This window comes from Coenobita brevimanus, chromosome 101, assembly GCF_032717465.1.
Source record: "Coenobita brevimanus isolate Jiangsu-jjx chromosome 101, ASM3271746v2, whole genome shotgun sequence".
Taxonomy (NCBI): Eukaryota; Metazoa; Arthropoda; class Malacostraca; order Decapoda; family Coenobitidae; genus Coenobita; species Coenobita brevimanus.
Genome location: NC_137054.1, coordinates 13,741,487 through 13,758,354, shown reverse-complemented (window position 1 = coordinate 13,758,354; position 16,868 = coordinate 13,741,487). Strand labels below are relative to the sequence as shown.

The window sequence follows — 16,868 nt, the reverse complement described above, 5'->3', positions numbered from 1 at the left end:
TGCACCACTGTAGATTACTGATGTACAAATGGCTGGATGTTGGTAGTTGATTAACTCATATAGGAATGAGTGTTGGTTACTTTCACTTTGACGCTTTTACCCCACAGGGCGACTCCGGAGGCCCGTTCCAGGTTCAGGATCCGCGGACGAGGAGGTGGTACGTGGCGGGTGTGGTGTCGTGGGGAATACAGTGCGCCCTCAAAGAGAACCCAGGCGTCTATACCGAAGTCACAAAATACCTCGGCTGGATCAGACAAAACTCCAGGTTCTAGACGACGACGTTGGCAAGGCGCAAAAGATTTACCGGGAAAAGTTTCAGAAGATGCGCAGTTTTATTGTTCTATCTTTGGTCCTGGAGAAATAATTATTGTTACGCTATGGCATAAATTCCTTGACATACGATATATCCATAATGGTCCGGTATTAACGTGAGAGCTATCATGAAAATGCCAAAAATACTTTTACACACAATCCACCCCATTTATCAAAGGATATATGTTGCGAAAGGTGTATGTTGAACATAACGTACAGTACAGTATATGTGTAGCAAATTTATGTAGTGGCTGCAAGTCCAGTGTGTGAGTGCGATGATATTATAAGCAAGAAGTACTGGATAAGGGATGATACCTTCCTCTTAACTATAGGCACTTTTATAAGGTTAATTTGAGGAGGGACTGTTAAGACATAGCAAGTGAAACGAAGTGGTACAATATACTTACTGTGACATTTTTTAGTTTATTCTTGCTATCCCCTTATGGTTGTATTTCGGATGGGAGATGTTTCGAAAAGGAGGCATCAGAGACAGCCTTCATTAACCTCTTTCACAGTTAGATGTCCTTCCTGTAAATCGTCTGGTGGGAGCAAGAATAAGTTTTTAAAGGACTGAAAGACAAATTTACCGATGCCTCCCTTTATACAACTTACTTGGTATCCAGGTTGGTTCATAAGGTACAATTATTTCTCTGCTATAACAGACCAAGTTTTTTGTTTTCCTCAGTACTGTGAATATCCCTATAAACCTTGAAATGCATGGTTGTTGTTACCTGTTGTTACCTACTTCATTCAGGCAGAGATAAATTGTATACTTGGGTTTACTGTTACTCTCATTATCATGTCATTAAGATGTTTTGAATCTGAGGGACTGTTGATAGTGGTGGATGTTATACACAACTGAACTCATGTAATTAAGTACTTTGTATATTGATTACGTTAACAGTTGAGCTTTTTATCAGTTGGAAAAGTTACCTTCTGCATATAATTTTAATTCTCACAGAACATCTAAGATAATATTTTAAGTACGTGTAAAAATACACGGTACTATGCCCGTGTAAAAGTTGCCGAGTAAGGTCTACCAGTAAGTGAATTATAAAAACTGACAGTCGGAAATCTTGGTGAAATTATTTATAATAAAGAACAGTTTATATAACTTTTTTTTCCCTTTGATACATTGCATTTCCAGATATGACCCTTGTGATGTGCTGGGGGGGAGAGGGTATCAGAGCGAGTCACAAAACCACCACCTTAGAGTCACAATCTGCTTGCAGAGCAAAGGGACGAGACCTCTCAGGCACATCTGAGAAATCCATCCAACAATCATCCAATCCTTTTGTCCCCCCTTCAGGACCGTAGGGGCCCAGGGCCAGTGGCTACTCACTTCCGACATTCAAGGTGCGAGTGACCAGCTACCCTCCCTCACAAGTAGTATTGGCAAAAAGTCCAAACCTGTCTTAGGATGTACACCCTTGCGGGTCCCATCCAGTTATTGCATCTTAACCCACCAAACCACCAGGCATCATTTGGTTATATGGTTACCACACCCAGAGTAGTAAATGATTTCCTGGGCTACAGTAAACTATTTGGCTCAGTGTAGAGTCACCTGAAGGTAACGCCACATCGAGTGAGTTGATGGTTGGCGCCTCATCTACTACAAAAAGAGCATTTATAAAGGTAATGAGAGAGAGAGGGGAGGGAGGGAGAAAATGGGAGAGGGAGAGAGAGAGAGAGAGAGAGGTTAGGCTTGTGCAGTGGAACCACATGATTCAGGGGACCAGTGTATTCAGATATGAGTGATTGTGTGACAGTGTGGCCCATTTCACTGGGCACACTGTTGATAGATCTCTCTCTTTCGTATTTTTTTAAATCTCCGGATCCCACCTCGCCCTATCGCCAAGAAGGGGAAAAAGGTCAGAATGATTATGGTGGTGATATACGGAAATTGGGAGAAAGTGATGTAACATGAAGGATAGTATGGTCGTATGAAAGTGAGGCATCAGTTGCAGGAGTGTACGATTGGCCACCCACACTAGGAGACTAAATTCTAGTCAAGACGGTGATAAGAGGAGCATTACCATCAAGTCATACAGTCCATCTGATTAGCCATTTTAAATATCATATTCTTCCTCTCCCCACTATTTAGGTTGTCCAGTAAGTCTCTGAGATTCAGACTTTGCCCTGCAAACCTCTCTTCTAGCCCTACAACTTGGCAACCAAGTATTCCTTTCTGCTACCACCCTTTGTCCACTCCCAGAAAAGCCTTTTCTCCTTAGCTGCAGCTTCTCCACCTTCATCCTACCACCAATTTACCTTACGTCTTGAGGTGCCTCTTGTCCATCCACACACTGATTCGGTAACTTTCAAGAAGTTGACTTGAGGGCTCTGTACTGTTCATTACCACTTTTATCAGCATCTTTCTGTTCAGTCACCGCTCTATTCATCTCCCTGTAGAAAGCATCCCTTACTGCTTGGTTTTTCAACTTCCATATTTTCCTCCTAGGTGCATAGGTCCTCCTTTTTTCATCACACACTCATGCCCCATGTCACATATCAATACCTTTTGTTGCAGCACACACTCCTCACTCCCTATAACTTAACATCCCTCATTAACAGCTCTCCTGACCATGATATACTGTATCTGGCTGCTACTTTCCTATATTCTTATGTAATAAACCTACTTTTTCCTAAAATGTGGCACACAATCATGTTCATTGCCTCCCCAAACTCAAGTATCCTCTCCCCTTCCTCATTTCTTGTACCATATGCACATCCCCCATGTACTCCTTCATATCCTTTTCACTGATTACAAACAACACAGTATTCTCTGTTTTAATCAGATCTGAAATATTCTAGTCTTCATTACCATTGCTATTCCTCTCTCCATGACTAGTTTATGCCTCTCGTAACAACATCCACGTGTTTAGTACTTCATACTGGATGTACTTTATATCAGATGGACTTAATAGTAAAAACTGTCATTCAGGGTAGGAGGGCATTGGTAATGAACAGATTGGCTGTGTCTTTACTCCTTACTCAGCCTTAACAGTAAAACAAAATAATTACTTCATAAATTTACTTAAACAAGTTAACAATAGTACCCAATATATACACCAAACTGTATGCTCTGTACAAACAATACTCAAGTGTATCACTGCAGTGATACCCTTGTGTTGCCATTAAAACAAAAGAAACTGCAGAATTTTATCCATATTGATCCCTTCACTCCAATTAACAGTTTTCTTTCTACTCTGATCAATAGCAGATGATACTATTCAACAAAGGAAATACCTTTAGCACTGAAGGGTTCAGTGAAAGCTGTATCTAACCCCTTCTGTTTAAAGGTCTCTCCTAAGGTAATTAAAATGGTTTGGTGATGATATAATAGTAAAAAAAAAAATCTGACTGAAGGGGTTGAACTTGAGCGTGATATGATGGTCATACCTTAAGTACCGGAGAAAAATTTTATCTACTTCCTTCCAGTAAAGTTTTCCACTGATCAAACTGTTTTCTCCCGAAAAGGAGACGTTCATCAAACACCTATAAACTAAAAGCTTTAATCAGGCTTTCAGGAATCAAGAGTCTTATGTCTAACATATTTCAGTTTTTAACCACGCAAACTCCTAAAACAGCTTCAGAAGCTAGCACAGGTTACTCCTAAGTAAATTAACACAAATTTTTCAACAGTTCAAAAATGTTGAACCAAAACAATAGTGAAGTCATCCAAAAGCCTCATTACAAGCCGATATAGTACCTCATAAGTAAGGTGGTCCTAGCATCACACACGTATACAAAGCCAATGCAGCATAATGGCAACGTATGTTCCACCAGGACTTGCATTGCACTTGTGTTGTGGGAATTAATAATATAGTACAACTTGAACAATTCTATACACAGCCTTGAAAGATAATCTCACACAAGAACAAAATAATACAGCACAATTATATTTATATATACATACAGTGCCACAATATTTTATCTTCTACAGGCACATCACAAAATGGCAACATGGCAAGACACTTGTAATATCTACATCAAATATATTAATATATTTCTTAAATGCACCTCTGAGATTATTAATTCTTTACATCTAGATGCTAATGCCATTTTTTGTTAAATGTACATATCAACATGTATACAACCCTACATTCTGGCACAAAACACTCATTTGAGCTGTACACAATTCAGGGAGGCACATCAGTGTCTGCTAAGTTCATACATGTGAGCAACTGTTACACATACACTCATACATTACAATATTCTATTTACCAAACTCTACCAAGGTCAGGTATACAACTGAGAACATATTCCTGCATTCAAAAGAGGCATACCACATGGAAAGGGATATTTGTTCCCCAAGTAAATAAAACTGCACTTGTACACATGCATACACATACTTGCATTCATTTAAACATACGGTACACATACTGTACATTCAACGCTAGGTAGGGTTATCTGTGTACAGTAATAGGGTTCCCAAAGGACCGTTTCAAACCTCATAGAAGCGCTCTATCGTCTCAGAGTACTTCTGTACTACTACTGGACGCTTCAGCTTCATGGTAGGACCTGGTAAAAAAATAAATAAATAAATAAAATATTTTTAAAAAAATAAAGCTATAATACATGACTGCACAAAATGCTTACAGAACATCCAAATTCACAAGTGATCAAACACCAATTCTGCTACTAAAACTACAGTATCTGTATTCATTCACGGAACACTTAAGTGGCTTTTGGACTGATTCAATAACTTGCACATTTGCATGAAACTTTACTTGTACACTGGTATGAGACAGTACTATTGCATCAGTAGTGTACTCCATTAATTATATTAAAATGTGAACATGCCAAGCTCTTTTATATTTATTACTTACACCTGTATACAATACAGCAAAAATCAATATTATAAATAAATAGCTGTCGGGTGTCTGCCCTTTCCTCTCCTCCATCCTTTTCTGTCTTTCTTACCTTCACTCTTTCCTTGTCCTTCTGCCTAAGGGTGACTTTACACTCCCTCTTCTGTCTTTCTTTCCTTCATTCTTTCCTCTTCCTTCTGCCTGTGGGTGACTCTACACTGAGTGACAAGACAAATGGTTTCCTGTACACCAGGAAACCATTTACTACGCTGGGTGGTAACCATATAACCAAATTTTGGCGCCTGGTGGTTTAGTGGGTAATTATTGTGCTCCAATCGGATTGGGCCAGTGAAGGTTTATATCCAAGGGGGGGGGGGGATTGCTCACATAATGCCGCTCAGGGATGAGTACGGCTGGTCACCCTCATCTTAAATGTTGGGACCAACTGCCTAGCCCTGGGCTCCTACACTCCTCATGGGGCAATGTAGCATTGGATGATGGATGGATGGATGAAATAAATAAAACAGAAAACCGGGAATTATACTTACCTAGCTCGCCACCAGGTACAGAGAAATCCCTTGGCAGTATGGTCCACTTCTGAAGTCGCTGGGCATTGGAGGGAGCAATCTTGTTGGCACGGTCAATGCCATCCTGAATGGCACGCATGATGTTGACATCAGGTCCAGCCAGCACATCCTGGACACTTTTAGCCTGCGACCCCACTGAACGACACCAATCAATACAGGCTGGGGTAAGGGTATCCAGTGGGTCTCCTGTGTCTAGGTTCATGTTGCTCTGAAGGTAAGTCACATAAAATTGTAAGAATAGGTCTGTAATCCATTAAATCAAGATGCAACTTATGACATTAAATTCACTCTTCTCTGGATTAACAAATGTCTAGCTATTGTTTTTATCTTCACTCCCTAATGAACTTTAGTCTGTGTGAAAAAGTCAGTTATCTCTAAATATACCATAAAATGCATCACCACCATCCAGACCTAGTTTCTCTCCTATGGATGGGGTAAGGCAGGATCCAGAGAAAATGAAAAAACCTGATAGGAGAAACTAAAAGTCTTCCTAAGTAAATGAGCCACTAATTTCTTCACTGACCATTCAAACTACCCAAAACCTGACTCAATTCACAGGCATGAGCATCCACGCTTAAGCGCTTCATACCATCACTCAGCTAAACTTTTTTTTCTTTCTTTCTTTTTTTAAATAAGTCCAACTCTTGGCATAGACTTCAAAGCCTGTTCCCAAGGCCCAGTAGTCCTCTTGCATACCATACACGTCACTCTCTCGTACAGTCCTTACATCTGCCCAACTTCTTGGCCTACCACAGCTCCTCTCACTTTTGTACTCACTCAGATATACTCTATTCACCACTATTGGCACCCATTCCCTCCACAGAACCGAGAAATCTGAACTATAACTTACCTTAAGTGTGAGGAGGACTGAGAGGAACTTGCGCTTGTCACCAATGGCCATAGAATTACTGATACAGGGTAGTTCAGCCTTCAGGTTGTCCTCCAGTTGTACTGGAGATACATTCTCTCCTCCAGCAGTGATGATCAGCTCTTTGATGCGCCCAGTAATATATAGGAAGCCATCAGCATCCAGTTTCCCAATATCTCCAGAGTGCAGCCAGCCCTCATCATCAATGGCCTCGTGTGTTTTATCCTCCATGCGCAAGTAACCCATGGATACATGCCGGCCACCCATGCATACCTCCCCATTGCCATCACGATCAGGGTTATCCAATTTAGTGTAGCACCCAGGGACAGTTCTCCCACAACTACCAAGACGGAATGCCTTTTCCATTCCAATTGTGTGGGGTCCAGTAGATTCCGACATGCCATAGATTTCTGTTAAAGGAATGTCCAAACTGTGGAAGTATCGCACAATGTCTGGAGCAATTGGGGCTGCACCAGAGAGGAACAGCTCACACCGATCCAGACCAAGTACACCTTTTACTTTCTTGAAAACTATTGCATTGGCTACGGAATATCCAAATGGCTTTGAGAAGTCTTGACGTTGTTTGCGGGTGTTGGCTTCCAATCCCACCGATTTGGCCCAGGTGGCAATAGACTTTTTGACACCAGTGGTCTTACGTCCAACTTCCATCATCTTCTCATAGATTTTTTCCCACACACGTGGGACTCCCAAGAACCTAGTGGGCCTTACTTCTTTCAAGGTCTGTCCCAGGCTACCCTTCAGTGCATCAGGCAGAGCAAAATAGCAGGTCGCTCCAGAGTACATTGTGATATAGATGTCAGCCATCTGTGCAGCAACATGTGACAGTGGTAGGAAGCTCAAAAAAATTTCTTTACCAGCATGGAATTCAGCATTGATACAGTTAGCATGGGCAGTCCAGGTAATGTTGTCATGGCTCAGCATCACACCCTTTGGTGGTCCAGTTGTGCCAGAGGTGTAAATGAGCGTGCAACATTGGTTAACAGCCATTCGTTTCAGCCGAGCCTCTAACTCGCTATCAGACTGCTGCTTGCCCAGCTCCATGGCACTCTCCCAGCTTATGACTCCATCTGTGGTAGGCTTTCCTGTGTACTGGATGATGGCTTTCAATGACGGAAGACGGCTACGGATTTTTAATACCTTGTCCAGCTGTTTCTGATCTTCCACCAGCCAGATCTGCGCTTCACAGTTATGGGCACAGTGTTCACATGCCTCTGGAGAGTTGGTTGTGTAGATACCAGCAGCAAAGCCACTGAAGAAAAATAGAAAAACACTGTCATCACAGCAATGCTTCATATGGGTAAACAAGGTGTCGGATATATCATCATCATCCGGACCTCCTTTCCTACCCTAGGGATATATAAAGTAGAAAATGAATATCAAAATGTCATTCAATATAAAAGTCTGTTTCCACCAGAATAATCAGTTATAACAATATGTCCTTCATACTGTTCTTATGAACAATAGTGATAAAGTTATTTTAAGACAAAATATTTCCATTAAAAGCTCTGTCATTCAAACTTTGATAAGGAACATGCAAAGCATACTGAAAAGAATATATTTATAAATCTGAAGACTTCTAGTATTTACCCAGCAAAGATAGCAGCTAGGTCCCCAATGAACCATTCAGGAGAGTTGAAACCCAGGATGCAGACTCCATGGAAAGGCTTAAGGCCAAGAGCAATAAATGCCTTGGCCATGGTGCGCACCTGCTGGTAGTACTGGCTGTAAGTGGTTCCCTTCCATTCTCCTCCGCGCTTTACAAACAGCGCATTGGTATCAGGGTATCTGAAAAGCAGGTAAATTGTGCAAAATAACTGAAACTTTGGTGTACACTTCAATAATGTTCTATTTTGTTTCATTTTTAAAGGCTTCAACATGCTTGCAAGCATCTGCCTTGGTCACCTAATGGCAGCTCTTCATGCTGTTTGATCTCTGGCAGCCACCCTATCCAGTCCCTTACCCATGAGGTCACACAACACTCTCGTCCCATTTCTTTTCAGTCTACCTCTTGCAACCTTACCCCTAAAGTTAACACTTCTCACTTTCTGTGCCCAATTATCATCCCTCATGCCCAAACCATCATGAGCTACCTTTCCTCATGACACCACCAATGCACTCCAGTCCCATCCCACCTCTTAACTCTTCCATCGTAAACCTAGCCCCCCCACGCCTCGCACTCAAGGACGCACTGCACATCACCTAATCATTGCCATTTTTGTACATTTGGACTTGCAAATATCCTCTTCCTTTACTGTCCAGGTCTCACTACCATACAGCATTACACTCTTAACACTGGCACACACAAAGATCTCTTAGCATGGATGGAGAGCCTTCTCACTGTCAGGAAAGGCAACAGCTTCCTGAACTTCATCCGACCACTGCTCACTTTAGCCAGCCTCAGCTCCAGAACATAACATGTCTCCCAAGTAACAAAACTCCTTCACACACTCAAGAGACTCACCAGCAGGATCACTCTTTGCACACATGACTCTCCACATGCTCTTCCCAACACACAGCACTCATGAAATCAAATTATCTCCCAGTCTACCTCTAATACCACTACATCTCTTATTCATCCACTTATCACAAACACTGCACAAGATGGAATTACTTTCCACACCCTCGTGGCAAACCACACACAGACACTCTCTCTCTTCATTGACAGTACCGCCACCAGCCCTAGATACCATCACCTTTGTTTTATCTGCATTTACTCTCAAGCCCGTGCCCCATACCACCTCTCCACTTCTTAAATCTTTCCTCCACCTCCATTTCATTCTCTGCAATCAACACCAAATCATCGGCATACAGCAGCTCCCAAGTAAGTCCAATTCTGAGGTCATATGAGAGGGCTTCAAGTACAATAATAAACCACAAGGGGCTCAAGCCGGTTTTGGGTGAATAAAAGTAGACAAAACTACAATATGTAGTAAGTTAAGAATCAGAATCGAGGAAAAAACAATAGTAAACATGAAGTTTCTACCAGTATTCTTTTACTTTTATGACGACATCAGTAAACAATGGATGATATTCTTGTACTGTATTTAGGTCTTCCAGCACCTCCTTATCATTTGTTAATATTACACCTTATGATTTTCCTGGATGGAATTTGTGTCTTACAGGGACAGACTACATAAATAACACTCAAGGATATATTACACAGATCTTTAACACCTCTTCCAAGTAGTGTAATTTACTTTGATAATTGTTGTGGTTGCAGCACTAGGTTCATGTGGTCATGAATGCAGTGGACTGCTGGAAACCTGCCACTTAAACCAGGTGCTCCCAAACAGCTTTTGTTTAGGATTTTGCTGTGAAGCACATGAGATGAATAAGTGTGTTTGTGGTATGCCTATTATACCACACTATTCACTCAATGATATGTCTCTAAGATGGCAGTAAAATGCACAAGTAACACTGAAGATTGAATTAACCTTCCATTCAGATACAGACCAGCAAGGAATAGAGGCTAGGGGGAATTAAATAATGAAAATAGTGGCCAAATTTATGGTTAATGTGTGGCCCTTGGCTCGTTTGGATGCAAACTCTGAGCTGCAGGTTGAAGATGCTCTCCTGTTGTCCACCATCCTCCTTTTGAGGGATATGGATTGAGTCGAGGGGATTATATTGGTGCCACCATGTCTGTCCCTCTCCAACACTAGGATGATGATAAGCAAAAGTGGAAGTAACTCACTTCTCTGCTGCCTTCTTGAGGAGTGTGGGGACTGACACGGGGGTGTGGGCAGAAGGGCCCTGGTCTCCAATCTTGACCTTTGTTGCCCCATTTGGCTCCCAAGTCTTGATTATCTCTGTTGGGATCACCTGGTCTGGTCCTGGTGAGAAAACAAGAGTTGCTTACAATTCTTCAAGGCTAGATATCACATTTTCTACATACTAAAATCAGCACTGATATTAACATATTCTCTACCAGTTTAAACTTACTGTATGCAAGCCACCAGTTACTAATCTAATCCTTGACAAATCCAGAACTAAGTGTTAATTAGTGAGAGGGAATTATGAAAGTCAAGGAGGTCAACAGTTACATCTATAAATAGCCTACTTCAAACATCACTTATGAATGAGAGTAGTGCTTCAGCACCCTAAATTGTAATACTAAAATTTAATTGAAATACCAGCATCAAAGACAAGAAAATGGCAGACAACTTACCTCACAAAACAAAGGAGTGCTAACATAAAAGGAAAATAAACATGGCAGAACCCAACAACCACTGTAAAAGTGAAAATCCCAAGGTAAGTGACTAACCATTAAGATATTCTGCCTGCTTGAGAGATGACTTGAACATCTCTTTGGATGAGGTGGAGGGCTGGGGTGGTTCAGGGGAGCTGGAGTGTGCCGAGGTGGTCTCTGGGGTCTCGGGTCGGACCTCGGATAGTGATGAAGAGGACGGCACAGAGGACTCCAAGCTCTCCCCTTCTGCCTCACCCTTCTGAAAAGAAAATTTGAACAATTAATAACGTGTATATACATGTAATTAAAACACTTTAGCTTTGGCAAGTTCTCTAATGAAATCACTGGTCTACAAAACTGCTTATAAAACTCTGTAGCCCAAATCTTTTACCTATACCATCATGAACAAAGTGCCAGTACTTAGTATGACACAAACTATTTAAATACATTGATGGGAACGCTATGAAAAGCACTTGGAACTGCTGGTTGCCTGTTATGTAATAACTAATGCCTAACCTGGTTGGGTTCAGAGTATCAAACCCATTAAAACGGGGAATCTTAGTATTGCATTATAACCAATAAGTATGATTTAAATTGTATGATATACACTAAACACAGTATTTACATCCACCAAAGCAGTATTTTTATTATCTAATGAAAATCTAGCAATGGAAGTTAGTTCAACATACTGGATTGGCAATTCTTCATCCATCCAGTCCCATGAGATAAAGTTTATAAACAATACAAGGCAGAAATACACATCCATTTTCCCATCCAAACTTCTTTTTTTTTAACCAGGGCATGGCACTGAAATATTCTGCGTTCTTGTTTGACTTTTTTTTTTTTTTTACGGATTTTAATAACCAAATCATGTGACAAAATCCCTTTCTTGTTTCGTTACGTTATTTATGCATTTCGGGCGTCTGAGCCAGGCATGAAATGGTAAATTATACTGTATTGTCTCTGTTTCCTTGCTCTTACCACTTCCTTACATGAAACTTCTACTAGTTAAGGTCTTGGCAAATAACTGACAGTATTTTCATTGGTTTAGGCTTTGATAGTACTTTTTTTTTTTTTTTTTTTTTTTTTGAACATTCCACCTTAGCATTCCCATGTATGTTATCTGTACTCCGTATGGCTAGTGCTGTCAAAGAGATTTAATCCCCAAGCTAGGCAACTATGGCCATACAGCTCTGCTAGGTTACAGGAGCGCACTACCACTCCCGGAATGGCGGCCTGTGGGACGCTCGAACTCACGAACTCCCGGCTACGAGCTCGGCGCTCTACCTCTGAGCCACCGCGTCTCCTAGTGCTGTCAAAGTCCAAGACAACACATCAGTTCATTTATCTCGCGTTTACTCCTGGACGCAACACTACCTTTTCACTTGCACAACACAAAATATATTTTGAGTTATAATGATTTAGCTTTGTGTAGAATTGCAAGGGCCCAGTATTCTGTAACTTAATTACCTCCGTCAATGAATGCTGGATGCTATTAATTCATCCGTCTGCCCACAAGATCTCAAAACATTATTGACGAATGTCAATGAAATTTTGTGCTTATGTGGATCATGGGCCAAGGAAGGCCCAATTAATTTTGGTCTGAGTTTTATGGTATAGGCGTTAGCAGAGGTATGCACTCTCTGCGTGGTCTATCTGTTCGTATCGGCATGTTGGTGAATTCATATTTAACCAGCTTAAAACATTTTCTCGTTACATTATTGTTACCGCACTCGTCTGTTTTATCATCGTCATCATCCAATCGTCTGTTTTACCTTGTCCTATAACTAGGTCGGGTAACTGAGTTCATAAATGAGTTACTCTAAGTGGCCCTGGGAGATTTCCAAACGCATCTTCCTAAGTGATTTTAACACCCTCATGTATGTCACTGATGTAAACTATGTCGACATTACAATATAAAAAACATATCAGAGAAAGTCACGGTGCAATATGCAAAATAAATTGCTAAGGAAGAGGTGTTACCGAGTCATTTCGAATACTCTTGAATATAAACACCGTACATGAGGATGTCATGCTATAATAAGCAAAGTAAATCGCCAAGTTAGGTTGTTACGAAGACTCCTATGCCACCTAGTATACTGTACAGCCCTCTGAACATCATGAGCCGGAGCTGATAACCTAGTCGAAAAAGCCACGCGCCTCGCTATTCACCCGGGTCCTCCCAACCCCCGTTCAATAGGAAGGTCACAGCCCTTCCCACAGGCTACATTTATGAGGGTTAGTGGGTGCTGAACAGAACTCAGTAACAGTGAACAGCTGGCAGTGGAAAGAGCTATGTAATAAGCGGATTTAGAGGCAGTTAAAAGAAAAGTGCTATGTAAAAGGGTCTGCAACTAGCTAGAGATTTTGCATGTACGAGTGGCAGTATATTAGAAGAAGAAAAAAGCCTGTGAAAACTAAATCTTTTCACTCCGATGGTAACTTAAGACTACTATCAAACACCAATTCTATTCCTCTGAGAAATTTTTTTCGACGATGCTTAACAAACAGTTTAATTTTGGAAAGCTGTATTTACTTTCAATCTGAGGATTTTTTTTTTTTGTGGGGGGGGGGGGGATTTTCCCAACTCAGGACAGACCTCTAGTATTTAAAGATTAATGAAGGCTACATCGTAATTCAAAAAGCCTCCAGAAAGCTGAATAAAATTGTATTGCGGTGCCAAGAGTAAAATAAGTCATAGGATCGTGTGGGCTAGAAGCAATTCTCCGTGAATAGGCAATTCCAACCCACTATGTATTCTTAACTTCATTCTTGCCACCTCCAGACGATTTTATTGTGAAACGATTCGAAGTCTTGATGAATAAAAATCGTCTGGATGCAGCAAAAATGAATGACAAATGTAATAAAACTCGTCCCCGGCCCTGTGTCAACAAGAAAATGGCAGTAAATATGATTAAATAAAACAGGCATAAATAAAGAGGTCATCGGCATCAATGTGTTAAGACGGTGGTGGTACGCTACTCCCTCTCCTCGACCCAGTACGCACCTGCCCATCACCAGTCTCCCTTCACTCTACTGCTTAAGCGATCCTGCCCACGCTACCAATCGTCCAACAAGCAAACCACACACTACACCACTACAATCCTAATCAGCCCGTACTGCCTTCATACACCCTATACTCTCCTCACTTCATGCTGTTTTTACCCTAACTTGGCCTAAATTACCATCTTTCCATCTTGGGTGATGTATTGTAACGACAGATTAACGCTACAAAGTGGTATGAGAGGATGCACAGCCATAGTGCTTGTCATTTTCTGCAAATGAGTAACGTGAAACTTGCACAAGGGAAAAAAAAAAATCTGGGCCAAGTTATGGTAAAAACAGCACTGGGGTGGAATTGACATCTCGGTACAATCATACACTCTGTACACATTAACCAGGTATAGAACTGACCATTGCGGTAGGTGGTGGCGACCATCATCCACTCACTTGATGTAGTGCTGCCTACTTCCTTAGCTTTTATCATTCTTTTTCTGTGCCTGCCCTCCTCTCTTCCTATTTCTCTTATCTTTCCTGTCACCTCTTATTCCTTTTCTTTCCTTTACAGGTGGCTTTACATTGAGTGACAAGCCAAATGGTTTCCTGTAAGCCATGAAACCATTTACAACGCTGGGTGGTAACCATATAACCCAACCATACGTGCTCCCTACGTGTCAAGTGGGTTGGTGGAGGGTTGGTGCCCCTCCCTGTAAAACAACTCAGTGTCAAATGGCCACCCTTTACGGGATTATGGTGTCTGGCAATAGATAGATAGATAGAACTGACCATCTCTCCTTGACTACAGAACCGCAACGTGACAATACTAGAGTACGGTGTTAATTACGAAGAGATCCAGTGAGAAGCATACCGAGCTGCGGTACTGCTTTATTCTGCTACTGAGCTATGGGGATTAAGCTACCTCAGGACGAAATTCTCCGCCTCGTTTAAATGAATGAACACACTGAGAAAAGCCTTCCCACTCTCACTCTCTCTCTCTCTAAACTAATCCGGATTCAGATTCTCTCTCTCTCTCTCTCTCACGCTTATTCGAAACTTCTAACGGCATTAAATATACGAACACGTACTCTAAGCATTTTTCAATCACCATTTCGTGTTCTTATGTGTGAAATGGTCGGCATATAAACGCAACCTGTCAACGCCAGAGAATATAACATTTACATTTACGACAAACACAACCTGTCAACACATTCAGATTCCAATGTTCATATTCACATCTTCCTCCCTGTGTGCCGTTCCCATCTTGGCGTGACCACCGCTATTCCTGGTGCGGCCTTGGCTCGTTCTGGCGGCTGTGTGCAGGTGTGGAGATTAGACCATGCACACCTGTCTTACACCTGCCTTCCCTCACCTTCATACACCTGTTTCCTCCTCGTTGCCTCATACATCTGCCTTATCTAATGAAACTCTCCTCGCATCTTCCCACATTTCTTCGTCCATACTTAAAGCTAGATAAATCTATCTATCTATCTATCTATTGCCAGACGCCTCAATCCCGTTTGGGGTGGCCACAAACAAATCGCCTCCAAGTCGCCCTGTCCCCCGCCATTTCACTGCCCTGCTCCCAACTCACACCCCCCTCTCTCATATACCTCTCCACCCCATCCCTCCATCTGGAGGGATAAATGATGATAAATATTACCGGAAATGTGTACCTCTCTGAACAAGAACTGTCCAATTTATAGCCGGATACTAATCAGATCTTAGGTGTGTGCTAGTCTCATTGTCTGAAATACTGAAAAACAACGGTGAGACTGACATGCGTTTGGCTTCTATATAACTGACTGCTGAATGCGCTCTGTACTGTGGCATGCACGAAAAATAATACAACTTTTCCATAAATAAAAATTCAGAATTTGTAGGACTTTCATTCATCCCTGCCGTCTCTTAAAAGTACGAATACAGTAGTATAATGATCGAACATCTTTATTACAATGTATTTATAATATTCTTTCTACTAACAGACAGTTTTTCATCTTAGGAGAGCCTTTTCAAACTGGATAAGTTGCGTAAAGCCCTCAACTCTACTACAGGGTGGCCATCCTGATTAAAAGTCTAGCGTAGCCACACACACACACACACACACACACACACACACACACACAGTACCTCAACCTTACTTACACCAGCAACAACCTTTCCCAGCCTCGCTCACAACCACTTCCTCTCACACACCTACATTCACATCCAGTCCCCCCCATACCCCATACCTCTGAATCCCCCCCCCCCTTCACATACACACAACTTTCCTCTCCCCCTTCCTATCCCCAGTACCTACCCCCGCCCCCATTTCCTTGCTGCAAATCACCTCATACATTCACACCCACTTTCAGTTTCCCATACCCCATACCTCTACCCGCCTTCGTCACTCTCTCCCCTTCTCTTCCTCCCCTATCTTACCGCTCGCCCCACTCTTTCCCCCCTCCCCCAAACCCCTACTCATTTACATTCACTCTTCGTCTGCCATACCCAATACCTCTCTCCACCTGCAGTTCCCCCCCCCCCAACCCTCCGAACCTTCCAACTGTACTCCAACACTCGTCTCCTTCCTTTCCCCTATCTCCCCATCCCCTTACCTACCTACAACCTCCCCATTCCCTTCACCTATCTTCCCATCTACTTCCTACTACACCCCAGCACCTTTCCCCTATTTTTTTCTCCCCTCTCCCCCATTCTCCTTCCAAAATCCCAGTGCTCTTCTCTCCCCTTTTCCCCTTACCCACCTTCCTCTCCCACTCCCCTCCCCACATCCTTCCTACCTCAACAGTGGCCCCTCGCCCTCTCCTTCCCCCTCCCACACCCTCACAACCTAACCTCGCTTCACCTCTCATTGCCACGTACCACCACCACCACCACCGCCAGACACCAAACGCATAATGTGCAACCGGCAATCATTTCCCATCCACTATTTACTAAAGACTCGGACCAAGACAAGCCTCCAGCGTGACCAAGATCAAGGACGCTGTTGTGGAGCTCGCTGTATAATATGCCGAGGACGACGCCAACTTTGCCTCTGTATTATTAGATCTAGTCACTTATTATGGAGAAAACGGGAGATG

The 16,868-nt window shown here is 42.2% G+C and overlaps 2 protein-coding genes across 5 annotated transcripts in view; one reads left to right on the top strand and one right to left on the bottom strand.

Annotated features, from left to right (window-relative positions):
- LOC145414938 (uncharacterized) overlaps positions 1 to 484 on the top strand; it is a 46,791-nt gene extending 46,307 nt beyond the window's left edge. Inside the window, exon 13 of the mRNA XM_080284350.1 lies at positions 108 to 484. Within this exon, the coding sequence (XP_080140476.1) occupies positions 108 to 272 (165 nt within the window). The 3' untranslated portion in view covers positions 273 to 484. The remainder of the gene's footprint in view (positions 1 to 107) is intronic.
- A 2,826-nt stretch (positions 485 to 3,310) lies between these two features.
- The window catches only part of bgm (acyl-CoA synthetase bubblegum family member 1), a 131,388-nt gene continuing 117,830 nt past the window's right edge, over positions 3,311 to 16,868 (bottom strand). For all 4 annotated transcript variants that reach the window (XM_080284397.1, XM_080284398.1, XM_080284396.1 and 1 more), the window contains 6 exons: positions 10,867 to 11,050; positions 10,297 to 10,435; positions 8,190 to 8,387; positions 6,564 to 7,851; positions 5,675 to 5,921; positions 3,311 to 4,836 (listed from right to left, as the gene is read on the bottom strand). In XM_080284397.1, the coding sequence (XP_080140523.1) occupies positions 4,760 to 4,836; positions 5,675 to 5,921; positions 6,564 to 7,851; positions 8,190 to 8,387; positions 10,297 to 10,435; positions 10,867 to 11,050 (2,133 nt within the window). In that variant the 3' untranslated portion in view covers positions 3,311 to 4,759. The remainder of the gene's footprint in view (positions 4,837 to 5,674; positions 5,922 to 6,563; positions 7,852 to 8,189; positions 8,388 to 10,296; positions 10,436 to 10,866; positions 11,051 to 16,868) is intronic.